Source organism: Ambystoma mexicanum, chromosome 8 (genome assembly GCF_040938575.1).
Source record: "Ambystoma mexicanum isolate Mex_15411 chromosome 8, UKY_AmexF1_1, whole genome shotgun sequence".
In the NCBI taxonomy this organism is placed as follows: Eukaryota; Metazoa; Chordata; class Amphibia; order Caudata; family Ambystomatidae; genus Ambystoma; species Ambystoma mexicanum.
In genome coordinates this window covers 1,126,377,253-1,126,399,283 of record NC_090929.1, presented here as the reverse complement: position 1 = coordinate 1,126,399,283, position 22,031 = coordinate 1,126,377,253, and the positions used below count along the sequence as shown (strand labels likewise).

The 22,031-nt window shown below is 43.6% G+C and overlaps 1 protein-coding gene across 1 annotated transcript in view; it reads right to left on the bottom strand.

Moving 5' to 3' along the window:
• The window catches only part of ARHGAP22 (Rho GTPase activating protein 22), a 986,960-nt gene extending 965,792 nt beyond the window's left edge, over window positions 1-21,168 (bottom strand). The window contains exon 1 of the mRNA XM_069611165.1: window positions 21,053-21,168. Within this exon, the coding sequence (XP_069467266.1) occupies window positions 21,053-21,125 (73 nt within the window). The 5' untranslated portion in view covers window positions 21,126-21,168. The remainder of the gene's footprint in view (window positions 1-21,052) is intronic.
• Between the last annotated feature and the right edge of the window lie 863 nt (window positions 21,169-22,031).

The window sequence follows — 22,031 nt, the reverse complement described above, 5'->3', positions numbered from 1 at the left end:
TAATGTGAGGACACCTCTGTTCTGTGACGAGTATTCGGTATAATACCCATTGTTACCCCATTGTTTCAAGATCTTCTCGTTAGTCTCTCGCAGAGCATGGGTCTCCTGAAGCATTACTATGTGCGCGGCGGTGCCTGTTGATGTATGCCCCCACTTTACTGGATTTTGCTCTATTGTTCAGACCTCGGATGTTCCAAGTTAGCAGCTTAAGTGTCAACCCGCTGGGAGTATGGAGTCTCTGTGTCATGTCGATAGATTAAAGACAATCTTGGGAGGACGGGATGACAATTTGGGGGGATCAGCGCATTACTCTGTGACTGCATTTTTAACATTAAACACAACCGTAAACTGCTTCCCACCTTACCCAACTGGGGCTTTCGACTCGAACAACCATACCTCTGGCCAATTAAACAGACCCAAATTCCCAGTTTCCACCCACACCATCTGGCCCAACTTGATGATGAACCCCATTTAAAACCCTGTGGTTTCACTCGTAGAGGGGGGCGAGTGCAGCAACACCGCTTTCGTAGCTGAGCGCATCTCATCCGGATGTCTTTATTTGTTGGAGAATAATAAGAAGCACAAATAGAAGAACAGTTCTGCCTCCCTTTGGTGAAACGAGAATGAACGATTGGTTGGAGGTAGGAGGTGGTTCATTGCTGCGGTCGGGCTTTATGGCATGTTGATTACTATACCGGCAGCTGAAGAAGATTTTGATCAGGTTCGTTTCTACCAGGAGGTAGGGGAATAGCATATTCCACATAGGCCAGTGCGGCTGCCGGAGAATCAAAGAAGTGCTCACGTCCGCCGTGTTGAATGCGTAGCTTTGCTGGAAACAATAGCGCATATGGGACCTGTCTCACCCGCAGCTGCCGTTTGATGGATTCATAGGAACGCCTCTGGGTTTGGACTCCCGCGGAGAAGTCCGGATATATGTGTATGTTGTCGTTGCCGTGTCTCAAAGGGCCCTTTTCCCTTGCCAGCCTCAAAACCGCGTCTCTGTCTCTGTAATTTAGAAGCTTTGCCACTATCGTGCGGGGGGGACCCCGGTTTGGGCGGTGGGGCCAGGGTGCGATGTGCTCGTTCGACCAAGAATTGTGGAGAAAAGGAGTCAGCGCCAAGGAGGGTCCTCAAAAGGGGTTCGATTTGGGTCTCCATCGGGCCTTTGCAAAAGGATTCTGCTAAGCCGACAATGCGTATATTGTTCCTTCTCGACCTCGACTCCAAATCATCACACTTATCACAGAGTTTGTTCATTTCGCTTTTCAAGACAGCAATGTCGTGAGTGTTTTGGTGGGTCGAGTCTTCGTTTGCACTTATTCTGTTTTCGGCATCTGTGATTCTGGCACTTTCCTTATCCACCCTGGCATTGAGAGGGCCTATTGTGGAGACAATATCGTCCAGTTTGACATTTATCGCCAGGAATCCGTTTTGGACCGTCGTCAAAAGGTGGTCAAACTTGGAGTCCTCCGTAGCAGATGTTGTCGATGGGCCCGAGGCCTCTGAGAGTGCTTCTGAGTTTGTGAAGGAATCCATCGGCCCGGTCTTCCTGCCTTTGAGCACGTTTTTCACAGGCATCACACGGGTGTCCACTTGTTAATGTCCGTTGTAGTAAGGATCGTAGGTGGCCACTGAGGGGTGATTCGCCTCGGACTGTGAGTGGGCCTGATGTTGTAGTTAATCCCGGAGCTGTGATGTGATACAAGGGTGCTGTCGACCCTGGGTCTGTGGAAGATACTGTGCGTGGGGTGAGCGTTCCAGCGTGGACAGCCTTTAATTCAACAGGAGCTTCTCTTCGGGGGTCCACGCGCACTCATCAAGCAGGGTCGTACACAGTGTCCCACCCTGCTTCCCTTGTTTGCCCGCGGCACCAGTCCACAGCAGGCCTGTACTACGCGCACCGGCACTGGCGCCCCGCGCGGTCGCGTTCACAGCCGGCCACAGGATTAGCGTCTGGAACGGCACATTTACTTTTACATTTCGTCCCCCCCCCTTCTTTATGACGGCATCTGGTACCAGCAGTAGGGGTTCCACCCGATCAGGACTGCCCAGGGCCGTGCAGGGGAATCCGGATGTCTCAAGCGCCGGGCCGGTAGAACGGGGCAGGGCACATGCAGTTCAGGTCTCACGCAAGGCGCTTCTCCTACCAGAAAGGACACCGTCCTCGATGAGCAAATGTTGTTCCCTCTCGGGTGGCACTCGAGGCAGTCCAGGTACAGCCCAGGTACAGGGAGTCCGTTCCGCCCACGGGGCCGGACCCGCCCACAGCAGGGCCCACGCTCCAGCCAGAGCCACGGCACTCGCGTTGGTTACTCCGGAGCTGAGGAATGGCCCGGGGCCTCCTGTCCGCGACCCCATCCGTATCTGGGCACGCCGGGTCCGATTTCACCCGTTGTTTCTCCCGGTGGGTGCAGGATTTGGGTGGGTGCAATGGTCGATTCCACTGGTCTGGTAGCGCGGATGGAGGCAGATAGAGGATATAATTTTAAAAGGATAATATGCCGGAGAGGAGCACCACTCTTAGGTGGCCATCTTGTTGCGCAACAGCACCCCGTTCCCCCCAGACTTGTACTTTTGAGTTGTTATGCAGGTGGACTATTATAGATAGGAAGCTTATTCCATAATCATCCTCTGTTAACAGTATCAAAATCTTTTGATAAATCTATCAAAGCCCCATGGAGGGGAGCGCTATCCTTAATCCACACCTTCCCTTGCAGAATATTGATAATCAGGCCCTTCAGGGAGGTCAACATCCACTTCCGAAAGCCAATTTGGGCTTTGTCCAAGATGCTGTTTTTCTTGCCCCTATTTTCCAGTTCTTTCAAAACCGCTCCTGCGAACAGTTTACTGTCAGCATCAAGAAGTTCGCCGCAGTGATAGTTGGTTGGATCTGCCCAATCGACTTCCTTGAAAATATTAATCATTATTGCTGTTCTCCAACTTGGAGGGCAGCGATGAGAGCGTACCACAGCATTAAACAGAGCCAGGAGCACCATAGCCCACACCACAGATCTGTTAGATTTTAAAATGATATTCGTCAGGCCGTTAGACCCCGCCGCAGTCGATGCAGGTGACCTCTTTCTCAGGATAATTATGACTTCCCTCGTTAGTTCTAACTTCCAGGGAGTATGATCATTGCATGACCATTCCTCCCCGACTGGATTCCTATAGAGGTCCTTGAGATGGGTGGATCAGGCAGTTTCAGACACAGAGTTGCTTTGTGGCTGAGCGTGCAAACCTCCATCTTGATTTACCAAGGCCCAGAAACTGCAAGCATTTCTTGGTACTAACGTGCCCAGCATTAACTCACCCCTCTTTGGGTTTTTTAAAAGTGATCCGTTCTTGCCTAGTTTTTATTATTCGAGGTGAGCCACTTTTCTTCCCGCTGAATTTCAGTTATGGATAAATGCCCACAATTCAGGGCACAAATGTTTTTTGTAAGCTACCGTTTGCGAACCCAGGTTTCTTGATTGAAAACATGTTTATTGACCTTATTGTTTTTGGTCCCCATATGTATAGGTCTTTCCAAATTCCATATATAGGGCCTCATTACATGGATGGCGGAGAACCATGGCGCTATTAGCGCCATGGTTCATGCCGGTAAAATACCAGCACCGCCTTGGCGGAAAGGGGAATTACCGCCCCATTCCAAGGTTGGCGGGGCAGTAATTCCCCCTTCCACCATTGCCCTTCACCATTCCCATTTTTGCCCCATAGGGCATAATGGGAATGGGGAAGGCGCTATTTACGGTACCGCAAATTGCGGTACCGTAATTAGCTCCCTGGGTCCCTTTGCGGGTTGGTTTTTAATGCCTGCAAAAAGCAGGCGTTAAATCCCCAACCCGCAAAGGGACCTCGTAGTAAGGCGGTAAGGATTTACCGGTACCGGTATTTTACCGGTACCGTTAAATCCTTACCGCCATCCGTGTAATGAGGCCCATAGTCTTGAAAGTTTGATGGTGCACAAGCTTGGTCGAGACAATGCCCTGATGCACAATTCACCAAATCACTCAATTTCCTATTCAACTTTAGGCCTCCCACTCTTAACCTAAACAATCTTTTGCCCCCTTGATTGATTGACAGGCTTTGATTTGGGCAGGTATGGAAAGTTTTGCAGTTACCATACAGTGGTCGCTGTTGCTACTGCCCCTGATTACCATATACTTACTGTATTCAAAGATTTCCCTAGAAAAAAACAAATAATCTGTGATCGAACAGGATGGGCCGTTTTTCCACGTTGTTGCTGGTGGGATGTCTCCCTCTATACAGCCATTTGCCATATGCAGATCCCACTACTTTAAGTACGCCACCCACTCTTTCCCATTCTCCCTGGGCTTTGAACTGTTGGACAAACAACTGTGTTAGATGGAAGACAATATGAATTTAGGTCACCCGCCATCATCAATCTTTGAGACCCGCCCCCAGAGATATCTGCAACAGGACATCAGATTAGCATTCTGAAAAAAAGTCCAAGCTGTTGCTAAATCTCCCACACCAGCTTCCTCTAATTGAGACACTGCATGTATGATGCTACCATCACTCATAAGGTGGGATTCCAGAACCCCAGCTTGAGGCTTAGTCAGTCTCACATCCGAACTTGTTCCTGCCATTTGACAAAAATCAGGCATGCTTCTTTGCTGGCTTGCTGGTGAAACACTTGTGGGTGAGACACTCTCACGGGCTCCCCAACTTGATACTACCATGGATCTCTCTTTTAGTTGGTCTGTAATCATACTGCGCCCCAGTGATTTCCTCCCTTACCCCTTCATTGATTTAGCTGATTTTCTGGTCAGCTGCAGTTTGGTGGCTGAGGCTTGGTCAGATGGATACATCTCACAATTTGTCTCTTAACTACCGGCACACAGGGGTCTAGTTTGACATATGTGCAGAGGTAGCTGGGAGTGAATCTGAGTTGACGTTAAGAGATGTCATATCAATGTGAGGACCATTGATAGTTTTCCCATTCACTACTGCAATAGCTTCCCGTGTGCCCTTTCCCAGCTCAATATCAGTGCCATCAGGACCTGATGAACGTCTGTCTACGATTGGGTGCATGGGTTGCCTCCTGTTCGGACCCTCTTCCACTAAAGTCTAATTAGTGGGTTTTGCCGTATCCATATTTTTCTTGGATTTATTTATGTGGCAGGATTAGCTTGGCTGAAAGGCAACTTGCAAGCAGTCACCGCCCTCCGCCCTCGTGGCCAATTAAACAAACAAAGGAGAATTGATTAGAGGCTGCTGGGGCCGACCACAATGCCAGTCATTTCAGTCCTCCTTAATAAATGTGTACCCAAGTAAACACGAGCAACAGATCCAAGATCCAAGCCCATAGTCAAGCTCGCCGACGCCACCGCGCTATGTGTCCATTGTACTTCCATGCTTGGCCTCAAAACCACACATGGTTTAATGCCAGCATGTCTTTTCATGCTAGTGCTAAACAAATGTATTCCTATGGAATCCTTCTGGCTTTTACACCTAATAAAAGCAGGCAGATTCCATAGGAATCCATAAAAAATACCTCCAGCAATGGTTCTTATATGCATTTTCCATAAACGTAGTGTACAAGTAAAGTGTGCAGGCTATTTAGCCCATGTTTTCCCCTTTACTTTTCCACTACGTTGTGGAAAAGTGGATAATTGCATGAGGGGATCTTTTGCACTCAAGTGCAAAGGGAAGTGGAGCCTTCCAAAAATGACCGCTTATTTGTTTTGTGGCGTGTTATTCTGCTAATGTGCTTGCCTCCAGCAGTACTGTCAATTAAAAAGAAATCCTTGCAATGTTTAAGCAGTTAATAATTAAAAGCATATCAACAGAATACTCAAAAGGGGCATGTGACAATCTAGCATCAATATGACGAAAGTATCATGTTATGCCTTTAAAGGCCCCGCATACTTTGGCTCCCAGAAGCAGTGCTGTAAATCAAGAACAGTGCTGCGGTGCTGTTCGTCAGTTCAGCATTATTCTTTGCTCAGCAGCACGACCCGCACAACTATGATCATACTAAAAAATTGTGATTTTAAGTTAAAAATCTTGTCAGAATAAAAGTCGCTTCGCTTTACTTTCATGCCCATCGAAACAAGCCTGCAGTGGAAGGGGGCTAGGCAAACCAGAATACATGGAGGATTGGCGTGGTGGCACTAAAACGTGGCACATTACCATTTCTTCTGTTAATGTATTTATTTCGCTGTTTTAGTGTCATGCAGTTGATAGCTTCTTGGAAGAAGCAACCGCATCAAAACATGGCTCAGCTTGTAGACTAACAGAACAAAAGCCACCAAAAAAAACGAAATACATGGGGATTTTCCGAATTCTCATTTAGCCATGTTTTCTGAAAAATCTTTTTTTAACTGTTACCAAAACTGTAAAACTTAAACGTCTCAGCCACGCCATCAAAAGGCTACACAAGCAGCTGGAAAAAACATGGGGTCGTTTTGCGAAACATGTTTAATTTCGTGCAGGGGGCAGCTAATGCTTCCAGTTTCCTGTTGCTGGTCTTCTGCGTGCAATTTCCAACACTCACAAAGGGGAGTGTAAGTATGAAGAGGACATTTACGCAATTTGTGTTTGCACTTCACTTTTACTCTCCGCTTTGAGAGAGGTAAAACTCTGCCTGCCAGATTACGGATTGCGAGCAGCTTTTTATAATGGATTCCATTGGAATCAGCCTGGTCTTTGGCAGGTGCTCGTTTTTCATTGGAATCCTTTGGTTTTACACATGCATACAAATCTCGTAAAGACATAAAACTGACTGCTCTCCCAGCACGGAGAAAGAAAGCAAAGCGGAGATGGGGACTCTGCTTTGCTGCCCTGCTACACCTTGGAATAGCAGGGAAAGGAGATGGAGAGCAAAACAAAAGTGTTAAGGCACTTTTACGCTCTCATGTTGCACTCCACTCACTACAAAATGACCCCTTTCTAAGTTTGCTACACAATGTGTGGCAGAAGAACAGTCTAGTCCTTTTTTAGTTTTCCCTATTGGGTGGTGCTTTAAGCGCTGCCTATGATCTGAAACTACTGGCATAGGAAGTGTAAAGAGGTGAGTGATGGGATGCGAGAGGGCACACACAGCTTTTGGCTGTTTAACCACCTATTGACCACCCCTGCTCATGGAAGTCTTAATACCCTATGGCTATTCCCTCCCACCACCGGCCCTTTGCTGTCCAAAAGCCCCCCACCCCCGCCCCGACCCAAGGTCTCTTTGAGCTAGCTTTGTGTTCTGAAGAGGAGCTCAATGTTATTTCTGGGCTGCCTTGTGAAGGACAATGTATTCATTAGAGCTGTAAACCAGCTCATGTGTGATAAAGAGGGTTTTAGCCAAGTGTGACTCCAGTCACTTCCTTTATTATCAATATGCATGTGCTTGTATCTGTCTCTTGCACACGATTTCTGTTATTCCTGAATGCCTGGAAAATGCCCATCTCATGCCTACATGAAAACAAAAACTGTTGCCTTTGTCAATGCTTGTTTCAAGCTGCTACACAAGATGAAACATCAAACCCAGTCACCCTCTTTGCTATATGACCTAGCAATCAGATCCATTCTGGCAGCCTACTGTACAATTGGTTTATATCATTCACAGCCATTTTATTTGTTTGCTATACATTCTGTGAAATTGTATTTATTTTAATTTTATTTTATTGTGCATTTGTAAGGCGCTTATACAACAAGTAAATTGTGTTTCAAGGCACTCACACGCAACAGGGAGGGAACATGGGAGTAAAAATAGATATAACACTGCAAGATAGAGGCAAACTGAACAGGCCTTTTATTGTACACGCTGTGATATAGTAGCCAGTGCTATTTTCTTTGATAGCTACTTAATCAGATGCATAGGTTCTATGTGACTTAGAAGTCCAATCATGTTATTTTACTGTGCCCGACCAGTCACCAATATGTCAGTGTACACACACTAGGATGAAGGCCACCAAGTGGCAGATGTTGCACTGTGTAAGACCGCTTCAAGTTACGATCCATTACTTCACAAACTATCAAAGCCTATTCATTCAACTGTGATAGGACTAAGACCAGAAGAATACATTTGTTGAACATTGAATCACAAAATGTTTTGTAAATATGAAAGTCCAACGTCCTAAACGTGTGCGCAAGTATACGTTGAGAAAACTCTTTTGGCAAAGTGTTAGACCCCTGGTAGTGACGTGGCTGTCACATGCTTTCGTGGTATGATATTGTATTTAGTGTAGACATTGTTTTGACTTACCTCTACGGTGCTTTCCGGCTGTCTGTTGCATGGTAAAACACATGTGTAGCAAAGTATTTATTTTTATTCTTTTTACTACATTTATATTATTAGATACGGTTATGTAGCTTGGGTCTATTTTGAGTATGTAGATTGAACTTTATTAAGTACTAGCTGGGGTACGCAGCGTTGCCCGTGTCCTGATCGAATGGTGTCTCATGTGCCCTGGAGGATTTTGCTCTTGTCCTCTTGTCGGCAAGTCTTGCTTCAGTTTGCTCTGGCATCTAATTTCCCTGGAGAAAGTTGCTCTTCTCCTCTGGCCGGCAAATCGTGCTGCTGCTTGTTGTTGTGTTTCAGAAGCTCTTGATATTGATTTTCGCTTTGCATCAGATGGAGCTTTTGCAAGTGGTGTTCATTTTTTGGGCGGTATGTTTCAGTCACTTAATGGCCTCAGCACATTTGAGAACATGTCCAAGAAAGATTGATTGATTATGGAGGGGCGTAATAAACAAAAATGTAACTTTTTTAAATTCCCTTTAAAAATGCTTTAATAAACACTTTCAAACTGTATAAAATAGTAATACATTTCAAAGGTATAACCAACACATCGAACATTCTGCTTCAGACACTTTTCCAAATGTTGCCTCCTTCCAGTACCTACTGTAGTGAATCTGGGTGGGCATCAGCAAATGAGGGTGTCTACAGAGTGAATGTTTTGCATCCAAACATAGACTACAATCTTGCCCCAGGCAAATTAGGAATCCAAGCAAAATTTGGTAGCAGTGGGTTAAACCGTCTTGATGTGTATAGCCGGACAAACATACACACACATCCAACATTTTTTTGGCATATAAGATTTTTGCATCCAAACATAGACTACGATTTTGCCCCAGACAAAAGTGGAATCCATGCAAAATTTGGTAGACCTAGGTTTAACGGTGTGGATTTGTATTGCCGGACAAACATACACACATACATACATTCAGCTTTATATATAAATATAGTTGTTACTTGTAATGAGCAAGAAGTTTGCCATGTTAGAATAGGCCACTATTTAAGGTTGTAGATTTTGTAATTCTGGAGTGGTAGGCTGCATTTTTGAGCTATGGTCATTTGATTGAATTTTTTTCTGCTGTTGGGCAGTACGCTCTGAGTAGCCAAGGACAGGATGGAAAGAGATGCTGTACAGTTCCAAGCTAATTGTTGCGAGGGATGAAGTTCTGAGGGGCCTGAAATGGGACTCGAGTTGGCAGGTGCCTTCCAGATGACAGATGAATTAATACATAATGGTTGTTAAGGACACAGTGAGATGCATGAGAATGTCCAGATAGCAGCATTGCCAGAATGAAGACCTAGGTTGTGAGCACAGTGCCCGCCACTGAAAGCATGACACTTGATGCAGTGATGAAAGTGCCCTGTTAAAACAAATTAATTGAAGAAATTAATTTCCAGGAGCTGGGTCTCAGACATGTATTTTTCATACAGCTATTCATTGTGAGAAGATAACTAGGAGGTTGCTTCTAGAGTTGTATCGAGATGGGAGTTGCAGAGTGAGCAGGTGCAAGGGGAGGGAATCCAAGAGGTTCAATTATGGGGAAGGGATTGTGGTGTTCCATGGGTTGCAACAAGATTTTGACCTCGCTGACCTCCATTCACTATATGATTGGTCCGTCTCGATGGGATGCTACGGGCCAAGCTGCCTCAAGTGTCAGTGTCCAATGAGGGCTGAGCTTTTTATCAATCACACCATGAATGGTGCCAGCCAATCAAATGATGCATTTTATGTGGACTGTGAAATTATGAAGTGTCTGAGGGTTGGTTTTTTGATACTAACGAGAAAGGAACACTCCAATCATGTTGTTTAATGTATAGTGTATTTTAAGGTTTCTTGCCTTAAATATTGTAGCCTGGAGTGGGCGTGTTGAGATTTTTTTAGTTCAGTTCCACAGAGCTGTCTGCTTCTTCCAGCCATATTTGCAAATTAAAAAGCTGTTTTTCTTGCAATCTGTGCACTGTTTTTGAATACGTTTGCATTCCTTTTTGGGAATTACTTTTGAATTTGTCCTTTTAAATTTTTCACTGTATTCAGGTGACTCATGTTCAGCCAAACATTTAAGGGATTCAGGTGAAAGGTTCAGGTTCAACTTGTGACAATTCTTTCTGATGAAATGTTTTGTAAACATTATCGTGAATATTTCAGCCCTTTTTCTTCCAGCACACATTCTAAGCACACAAAGTATAAAGTTACTGTAATAGGTCAGACGCTTTCCTGCCAGGCATCCTGAAAGAAATCAAAGTGTCTTAATGACTAATTGCTTGCACCAGCTTTTTCTTTAGTATAGAACCCAAAATTAAATAAAGCACAGAGAATGCATTTTTTTATTTTCATTACTTTGAAAAATGCACAGGTAACGTTATTCCTAAATTTGTCATGTGCATTTCCTGGAGCCCGTCCTGCAGCACAAATGATGGACCTGCCAGCTCCTGCCATACTGTGGGCCTCATTATAGATATGGTGGTATCGCTGTGGTAAATCCACAGAGATACCACCAAACAGAATTACCATTATCGCCACTTGGTCCAGCTGTATTTATTCTGGAATAAAAGCAGAATGCTTCTGCCTCGGGTGGTATCTCTAGGCCAAAAGTTTCAAAATGCTTCTTTGCCTTAATTACCCGTTCTAATTGGACAACGTGTCCAGGTCTCAGGCTCTTATGTTGAAAGAAAAGTTCCAGTGATGAAGATTTCTTTTCTGCAGCCCAAGTGGTTTTAACATGAAGTTTGGTTCGCACGATTTTCCCAAAAGAAAGAAGGGAAGGGAGCCCTAGCTCCAACTTCAGCGCTTCTACTGGCACTGGGAAGAGCTGATAAGTAGCGCAACAGTTTCCCTTCAACCTCTTCGAGCCATTTTACGCGACACTCTGGCAGCGCCTCAAAGCCATATAGTATACTAGGAATGAATCCCTTTTTATAGACCTCCAAGAGACCCTCAACAGAGCGACCACCTTTCCGGCATATGACATTTTTATTGACTTGCCACTGTATGATGGTTTTTAAGGGAAATGTCTCAGAGTAAAAGGCTGCCATTGGTGGATTATTGATAGGTATGCCCAGGTAGGTATAACAGCCAACTATCTCAAGTTGTTCCCCCCCATCAACCACCAGGGAAACGAGTTATGACAATGTTTTTGCTTGCCAAAGATCATAATTATTGTTTTTCTCTGGTTGATTTTTAACCTTCTCGAAGCTGCATAATGATGTAAAACATCCATGGTTCCCTGCAGGCCTAGGGGTGTTTGGTCTATTAATACAGTATAATCTGTATGAGAGATCCAGGAAATGCCCTCACCACCAAGTTTTGTTAGAAAAATATGGCAAACTTGCAGTGCTTTGTCCATCTCGGCGATATGCAAGTTACATAAGAGGAGGGCCAACACACACCCCTGCTTGAAGCCGGTGTTAGTAGGGAAGGACTTTGATGTAGTACCGTCCAGGGATAATCCGATTGTAACAGAAGCGTTAGTATAAAGCTGGATGATAAAATGCAATACTGAGGTATTAATGCCCCATCGTTTCAGTTGTTTGCCAAAGCCGTGGGCGCGATACACTGTTAAAGGCAGCACAAGTAGATGACAAAACATAAATATAGACAGCGATCAGCATTTTGATAAATATTCACAATTAACAGTTGTAAAATCCATATGCTGTGCATCCTGCTACACCCTTTTCTGAATCCAGTTTGCTGGGATCTGATTAAATTACTAGACTTAGCCTATCTATTTAGTTTGTGATACAATATGGTGGAGGAAATCTTGCCACGGGAGTCGAGCATAGCCAGAAAGTGAAAAATACTGGGATCATGGCACAGACCCCTTCCATGAACAGGGATCAATATTGAGTCACACCAACTGCTAGGTATCTCCCCATATCTAAATACCAGGGAAAACAAAGCATAAACTAGCTGAGCCCAGAAAGAAGGGTGCTTTTTAATAATAATATTTGCGATTCTGTGGTGGCCGGGTGCTGTAGAACCCTTGATCCTATTAATAATTACCAGGATATCATCCAAATCAAATCGCATCGGTTCGTGCTTGACAGGTGACACTGGAATAGAGTCCTCTAAAGTGGCTATATCACCCTCTTAATAAAGTTGCCTTATATAAGAGCCTGAAATATATTCCGATATGCCAAAGATCTCCTTGGCTGAGACCTTCACCAAATAGGTGCTGTATAGATACCAAAACTTCCTCGAATCATGTGCTTTAATGAGCCAAAAAATCATCTTCCATTTAGAGTTATTCAAATTGTATTTGTACTCACAGTACGAATTCTTATACCGGGTTCGCAATGCCATAATACTTCTGCCTTTATCTTGGTTAGAAATGTTTGTAGATATTTTTATAGAGCGTACATTGAAAAGAAGGCGTTTTCTGTCTTTGTAAATGGCATTGTCGTAAAAGAGGCAAGTGTTTTTTCGTGTCATCGGAAATTACTATTTTTCGAGAGGGGCATGGCCAGAGATGTTTCAATATTACCCCTAAATCCCACAGAGTCAAGTGTAGTAGTGCCACAGAGAAGTCCGCAATTATCCCATAACGCATTAATGGCTGTAACGTTTCCCTCAGACCATATGATACTATTTCCCTGAACATTAGTAGACATGGTCACAGTTCAGCAGCCACTAGCTACAGGCTTATCAGATAGAATAGTAGCATTCAATACAGCATTATCACTTAGAGGTGTGAGCTTTGTGCCGAAATCAACAACCCTGGTGCGAAATGTAGGCGTGGCAAAAATATAGTCCCGGCAGGAAAAAGTCTGCCCATTGCTCCAGGTAGCGGAGGGCAGTGTAGCACATTCCCATCAATTACAAGAGGCTCCAGGTCAAAATACATTAACATGTCCAGCCATATACGGCCCCTCTCTGTCCATTTAGATTGATAAATGCTCCCTTCCCCAGTTTTAGTCAAGAGAGTGTTATCAAGACAACACCCCTCTTGCGTCAAACTTTCACAGTCTGCATTTAGATCTATAGCTAATAATATGCTCCCATGACGGGGAATGACAACATCTTTCTTCTACCATGTTGTGAATATCTGAACACAGTTGAGTAGTCAATATACCATCTGGAGGATTATATTCTGTGATAACTAGAGTGCTAGAATTAAGGGTTGGAAATGTATTGACAACCGCACCTGGATAATAGAAATGAACACCACTCATACAGTATTCTTTTACATGGAAATGGGCCTTGGCGTTTTACACAATCTAGAATCCAATCCATACACAATACCCCCTTTGGGCGCCCTAAAGAGGACGCTACATTGGGATGACAAATGATTGCATATCCGTCAAGCACAAAAGTATCAAGCAATCCTGTCTCCTGTCTCTGTTTTCAATAAAGGTTACATGGAGTTATGTAGATAGACTGGGATGTTTTGATTTAATTTGCCAATAAAATTTAATTAGCAAATGAAAGCTTTATCCTGGACGCTCATGTATTTTACAATCCATGCTGCAAGTGCCTTCAGGGTGAAAAAAAAATGGATGTATGATGACGTGTACATGTGTTACAAAAGTTCATATTCATGTAAGCGTAGTATAGAAAACTGAGGTGACAGGTGTATTGATCATTTTCACTATTGTCATTGCAGTTTGATAGATGTATAATGTGTTTACATTTTAATTGATTCAATTATTTCTATTTGATTAATAAAAATACTTTCTGTGCAACCCTGTGTACTTCTTCTTGTTCTGAAAGGGATGGGAGGATGTAGTGAACTGCGGGTCCCAAATTCATAAAAATAACTTTATTGAATAACTGAAAATTGTCCGTGCCTGATTTGGGATGGGTAGAAAATCCTACAATACACGACCTACAGAAACATCACAGCGTCTAAGTGCTTCACCTAATGTCTCAATTCCTGGTTCATTGAAGCGAATATATATTTCATGACTGATTATGTTTGCATCATACTCAATAAAAATTAAGGAAAGACGTCTTCTTGCACAAGCCGGTATAGTGTAAATATCAAAATGACACCAAATGTTAACAGTAATTGCTGCATAATTTAAAGACCCATATTAAGTAAAATAATCATAATTGTTATATTGGTGATGTATATTAAAATAATTCTCCTTCACCACTGTCCAATAAACACTACAACAGAAGGAAACCTATCCAGTTTAAAGCATGGCTGTAACTAGATTCTCTGACAACGTCCTTAATAAAATAGAAAAAAGACCCCTGCTTAATTCTTCAAAATTAATACAAATTAAATGACTACAACCACTGATACTTACTCTTACAAGCATACACACAGTTGTGTTAATTTACTTGTTTTTAAAACTGCACTTTTCGATAATATCGTTCCAAAGGAATATCAGAAATAAAACACTTGTCTTGAGTCTTGTTTTTTCCACTTGATTTCATCCTTTCTAAAGATGCCATTCATTGTCTATAAATCCATGTTCTCTATGTCCTCAATTTGCTGTTAATCTCTTCATAACTATGCTAATTAGGCAATCCCTTCACCAAAGAAAAACACGTAGTATAATTTCTTTGAGTACTGGCTGTTATCACTGCGTATCAGTATTAAACCATACACTCTAAACTGAAAATAACATTAGAACAAAAAATAGGTAATGCATTTGTATTATGTATTTGTGTTTTATATAGCACAAACCTAGCTCATGAGCAACAGAGCCTTGTTCAAGAATTCTAGGACCCGGAAGCCAGTTTACAGTGGGTCCATAGTGGTGGTAGAACCAGAGACAGAACTGCATAAGTAATGATAATCTAAATGTTCATTGGGACCAGAGGGTCCTAAAACTTTATAATCTATGGATCATTTATCTCTGATTGTGTAAACAAAATATTTTGACACTTTCCTCCTCTTTAATGCTTCTCAATCTCTTCCTGTATAAAACAAAAGTAATTGTGATACGTTATGATTTGATATTCAAAAGAAATGTCATGCCTCAGATGGTTTTTGAATTATGCTGTTTGGCGCATGATGCGCACAATATTTTGGGTTGCCCAATATCTCGTGTGGAATAGGGACATTCGACAAAAGACATGACTTACATTCCATTACACAGTCTTTCACTGTAATTGACTAAATGGACAATTCAATGCAAACATTACTTTACACACTATAGTTGAGACATGGAAAGGTTCCCCTTTTGCTCTTTTTAATAGTTGCGATAGCAGCAGCATATCCTATAAAGATGGGGGGTGATCAGCTTTGTAACTAAGTACAATGCTTCTATCCATAGTTTTTGTAAACATGATATTATTATGTACTTGACTGATGCAAATCTCAAATTCTCCCATGTGTTCTAGTGATCCTCTCCAAATACAAACTATGAATCAATATACTGGACCCAGCACGCAATGTGCATTATTGTGTAGTGTTTTGAAAAATAAAGGTGTTCTGAAATCACTGTGTGTAAGCAACCATTGGCCAGGTTCCATGCACATTTTACTTTCATCGAAATTTTGTGAATTTATTTTTCCCAAATCTAAACATGTGCTATTTAAGGTAAAAGCCAGCAAAGATAACAAAACCTCATTATTCACTCCTGACTATACATGTATGTCTTCTAAATGGTCAAGTTTGGTCCTGTATATAAACTCACAATATCCTTTGTGAGAGAAATACTGCTGACCATTGATTCAGAAGTTTTTTGAGTCAAAAAATCATTGGCACCTTTTAAGAAGAACCTGTATTCAATCAATCAACACAACATGAATTCATAATGTACCCGTTAAGGCTAATAATCCTTTGTTCTGTGCCACTATGGGCCTTCCCGATGGATTTTTCAAAGTGTTATGGACTTGCAGAATCGAAAACAAAAAATGGAAAAGCAGTATATGCAGAACTCAATAAATGTTGATTCCGAAATGTACTCTTTAACTGGCACCATCATAGTATTACCAACAATACGGGTCATATCTCTGTTGCTGGGTCACAATGACATTTCATGTAAGTGATTATGTTGTTTAATTGAAGTAAGTTTTCATTGTGATATGCTTCAAAGTCTAGCACCATAATTGCAAAACATTCTCATATATTCTGCAGAGCTGGCATACAAATGTTTTACAGTGGCAATACTGCCATATTTTGAGCATAGTCAGTGTGAAAGTGTGCTTTTTCGGTGGCATGTTGGCATTTCATTGGGCACAGTGAGAATAATAATGTTTAATTGTGGTAAAACTTAGATAAACTGTGAAAGAAAACGTGTCTTTATGGTGATAGGATGGCCTGAATGGGGCACAGACAGAATGAAAATGTGTTCTTATAGGGGCAATAGTGTCATATATTGGACACAACCTGCATGAACATGTATATGTATTGTTACAGTGTCATCCTGCCATATATTGGAGACAGGTTATATGAAAATGTGCCTTTACAGTTGGAATACCAGCATATATTTTGGGCACTGCAAGCATGAATGCATATTCTTACAGTAGCATGCAATCATATATTTGGTACAGCTAGCATGTGTTTTTGCATGTATTGGGCACAAACTAAATGAACATCTTTTTACATTTATAATACAGAAATATACACTTGGGGTCTGGTATCGTGAAAATGGGATTTTTTTTAATTTTTATTTATTTGCATTTTTAAAGCACTCACACAGTCCGCAGGCATCGAGGCGCTGTTACAGGAATGGTTTCGTAATTGTTATATATTTTTGTCTTAGTTGCATGTTTATAACGGACTTAAATACCCAGAGGTTTTTAAGTGCGCACCCGGGGATCGAACCTGTGTTGCTTCGTGTCGTCTTGCTTCTAAGGCGAACATGTTGCCGAGGAGCTATCCTCCAGGGATATATTATGCAGATGGGCCCAGTGCTCCAGCTAAGATTTGGAACTGGAAGTATTATACTCCCTTTTTTCAATTTGGGAGTAAAATTGATTTTTTGGTGAGTAAAAAGGTATGTCCAATTCCCAATGGGAGTATTTTATATGTGAATAAAAATGTATTTAACTGGAAAACGAAAATATTTTTATAATCATTATTTCTTTCCACCTAATTATTTATACATATTAAAAGATACATGTTTACTTCTTCTGAACAGGCAGTAATAATACCAGTTTCTTCCTGCGGTACTACATGCACTATTGTCCAAACAAATCTTTTGAGCTGTGTGGGTGAAAGCAGGGGCACAAGGTTCTACATGTCTGTTTCCTATTTTTTTACTCCCTATTTTTATTTTTTGTATTTGCCTATTTTTAGAGAGTAAAAATGGCCAATACACCCCTTATTTGAAGGGCTGGATAGGCCCATGATATCGTTCTTTGGACACAGTAGCAGTGTTCACCATTTCTCAGGCAACCCTTTCTCTGAACTGAAATGTCATGGGCTTCATGAGGGGTGCTCTGATAGCTTCTTAACATCTGGCATAAGGCCTGAGGGAATGGTACTCAGTCTACCAGTGCTTTCTGGCAGGTTTTCTTGATGGTGGACATGAAGCGCTCCACCATTCCTTTCGCTTGTGACCAGAGAGGCGTTCTGATGCTGGAACCCTAGGTGTGCTGCGAACTTCCTGAAGTCATGGCTTTGAAATGGGGGCTTGTTGTCTGTTTTTACCACTGTTGGAATGCCCCATTCGCTAAATAGTTTGTCTAGGATTCCTAAAACATTGTGGAATGCTGTGCATTGGACCAATTCACCACCGGGAATCGTGAGTATTCACCCAGTGCTACCAGTAGGTGTCCGCCTTCTTCTAGAGGGCCATAAAAGTCTATTGCCACCCTCTGCCATGGGCCTTTTGGGAGAGGGACAATTCCTAGAGGACAAGGTACTGTGTTTGCTGCCGTCTTCTGACAAGCTTGACAATTCCTTAGTATGTCGTCCACCACAGTGTCCATGTAGGGAAACCACACTTGATGTCGCAATTTCTTTTTCGTATTTGCCAGTCCTCTGTGGCCTTCTTGGGCCAGGTTGACTACCGTTTTCCGTAGTGCTTTGGACACTATCAGGCAATTCCCTCTTAATAGGATTCCTTGCTAAGTTGTGGCTAGCTCGCCATGTACCTTGGCCATCCTGTCGATCTCTTTCATGTGTTCCGCCCCCTTCGTTGTAGTTCCCGCTTGTAGTGCTTCCACTTGTTTATGTTGGTGAGTCTAACCGCCACCTTGATGGTGGGGTCCACTCTGCTTTTGTCTGTGAACCTTGCCAGGGTGAGCATCGGGGGAAGTGTGTTTTCAGACAGATTTTGGATGTAGTGTTCTGCTTCTTTTTCCAGGGTCTATTTTGCTTGGTCTTCCGGGTTGCAGGGTAATTAGTCTGCTGGGTTTCCCCCTCATCTCTCCCCTGGTTTGTGAACAATTTGGAAGTCGTGCTCCTGCAGCCTGAGGCCCCATCTTTCAATCCAAGGAGGAATTCTGGTCGCTGGGTTCCCAAATAGGAATATAAGTGCCTGGTGGTCAGTGACAAGTGTGAACCAGCATCTGATGACAAAGTGATGAAACTTCTCGCAAGTCCACACCGCCGCCAAACTTTCCCTTTCCGCCTGAGCGTATGCTCTCTCTGTAGGCAACAGCGCTCTGCTAACATAGGCAACAATGCGTTGACCTGGCCGGTGCACCGATTCACTCTGTGCCAGTATTGCTCCCAGTCCCACCGTAGCTGTCCACTGTGATTTCCGTTTCCACTTGGGGTCAAAGAAGGCCAGTCTGCGGCCTGCGCTCAGTTGGTCCTTGATGGTTTGGAGTGCTTTCTTACATTTGGCCCCCCACTCAAACAGTATGTCCTTCTTGATCAGGTTCCGCAGAGGGTCTGTGAGTGTGGCAAAGCTTGGGAGGTATCGGGCACAGTAGCCTGCCATGCCCAGAAACAACCTTAGCTCAGAGACATCTCCAGGCAGTGCGAGATTGGACTATTGCACTTATCTTGTCAGGGTCGGCAGTCATCCCCTTTTCAGAAAAGATGCCCGCAGAATTTTAGGCTTGGCTTGTTGACTTTGCACTTAGCTCTGTTTAAGGTGAGACCCACTGTTTGTAGAATCTCACAGACCTGCAGTAGTGCCTTATCATGTTGATCCTGAGATGTACCAAATACCAGGATATTGTCACTGTAATTAAATGAAGCTACCACCAGTGAAATCAGTCTGTGGATAGTTTCTTGGAATACTTTGGCTGCCGATGATATACCAAAGTTTCTTGTTCTCCTGCTTTCATCTAGGACCAGTCGATGCACACTGTCCACTGCCAAAGATATCTCCAGGATGTCTCAGAACATCTCACAAGAAATGTTCCCGAAGGGCAATCCTACCAAGATCTCACCAGTTCCAAATTTCCCACAGAGCCCACCACTAACTCCCTAACATTCCCAATCGATAAACCCAAACACACACTATGCATACCAACTAAACCATTTACACATGGCAACTGAATAACCTTCTATATAGTCATCATCATCAAACAGCAAACACTACACCTCGATAATCAAATTACATTCAACAGTCTCGGTACTTGCATTTCAGAAGCATCGGGTACACAGGCACGGTTTCTTTTTAAAACAAAAGTATAGGAACAGTAAAACTTTTTATTTTAAAGTAGAGGAGCACCACTACCAACTGCCCCCGCCCACTTCGACCACTGCTCTGGACCAAAATGCCTCTATACTCTCGCCAAAGGACACAGAGAAAAAGGGCCTCATGCCGGCCTAGCACCACATCTGCTCTGCATGTATCAACACACCAGCAAAGCTATCTCGCATTTCCTCCTCTCTCCCCACTAATCCCACCCTCCTCCGTCCCTTTCAGATCCACTAGTGCGCCGGAGTCCATGCACGTGGCAGCAGTGTGCTCTGTAAATCCCACTTCAGGAATGCAATATGCTTACTCTGAGCAGCTACCATAACTAAATGGCCCTCATCAAATATACCTGGAACTAAACAACGAAAAGAAGAGGAGAATACTGTTTAGGAGACTAGAATATAAGTGATCATTTTTCATAAAACCATGATGCATTTCTAGATGCTATTTTAAAACCCAATAGAACATGCATTCCAACCCTGGGGAATACCCAAGAGGAAGATGTAAGTCCTGTGTACCCAGCGTGAGAGGGGCGCATGAGAATGGCGGAGGCACAGCGCTGTGGGCAGCACAGGGAGGAAACAGAGCAGTAGGTATAGCCTGAACACAGAAGTAGAACCTTTAAAGTAGGGAGGCCTGAAAACAGGGTTACAGCATACGAACAACGAGCAGGATTGAGAAAAAGAGTGTGCTCATGGAGGAAGGGTAAACTGGTGGGGCGTTACTAGGGGTGGGCTGAGGGGGCTGTAGCCCCAGGCCTTTCGGTTGTAGCCCCGGAAAGAAGCTCAGGGGCTACAACCAAGAGGCTAGCTAGCCCCGAGTCCCGACAGTCCCGACATTAGCGTAGCCCCAGATCTTTTCCAGACCTAGCAACCCCCCAGCACGCTGCGAAACACACACAAATATCGTTTGTAATCAAATTGATTTTATATGCTCTTTAATATCTGATTTTAAAAAGAAGTAGCACGTTATTTGGTGTGTATTAAGTTCACCTGCTCAATGATAAAGGATTCGAGCATGCTTTATGTTTGCTTTTTTTTAGTGTAGTGTATCTGACGAGCATTTGTTCATTCAGAAAATATGCCTACAAAATGCAATCATGCAGCACCTGTGTCACCCTATACTCTCTTAATGTGCAGGATCTTGCAGTGTTTACTACATTTATGAATCTTGAATTATGTCCCAAAAGGCCCACCGTGGCCACACACATACCTGCATATATCAGAGACTACGCCCCTGCTACACATACACCCTGGATCCACAGTCATGCTACACTCCACACATGCCTTGAATTGCGCCTACCTTCCCAGGACATCTCCAGCCACCTGAGCTTGCAGACCTCATACAGCGCCTGCCTCCTTGGAGCGCCCATCATCTCTCGACGCGCAGGCCTCAAATAACGCCGGTCGTCTGGCGACACCCCCGCTGGATGCATTCTTCTTTCAGAGAAGCTGTTCTACTGTCGCTAGACAATGCGTCACAGGGTGGTACTGCAACCGCGGAAACCCCAGGAAGAAAGCAGATGTAACTGTGGTGTCTGACCTCATGTCCAAGCCTCGGCTTCCTCTACGAGTAGCAGACCGACACAGGTCGATATGAGGAAGCCACCGTAAGGGCCCTCTCTGGGCCTGCGGCTGGACTCGAAGCCAAAAACCTCGGGGCTTTCCTTTCTCGTTACAACGCGTCCACCCGGCTCTGGTTTTACTAGTTCTTGTTTTCAAAAGACATACAACTTCCGAGTGCTTATTGCAAACTGAAATGCAAAATCTCACGCATGACGTGCAGCGCGGAATTGTGTGAAATGTATACATTCAAATGCAATCATTTCAATACAATCTTTTCTAGGTTCAGACGAGAAGCGCACACCCCACGCATACTGCTAAGGTTACAATTGGTGTTTTTTGTATAGTGCTGAGCAGGGGCGTAGACTTTGGGCTTTCCCGAGGGAAGCCGTGGGTGGAAGTCCCATTAAAAGTATAGGGACTTTCACGAAAATAGCCTTTCCTGGCCGGCCCGGAGCTAGGCGCCCCTGCTGCTTGTAATTGGTTATGTATAATGCGCTTAACACGCAGAGGCTTCGAAGCTCGGACCGGGGATCGAACCTGTGTTGCTTCACGTCGCTTTGCGTGTCCTTTTGCTTCCAAGGGGAGCGCATTGCCCCTGAGCTATCCTCACGAGTTTGGATGTTGCTGGGACGGCTTCTCGCCTCTGAAGAAGAACCAAAAATTCAGGCTGCGCCTCCAGTTTAAATTAGGAAGATTGTAAGCATTAAAAAAAAAAA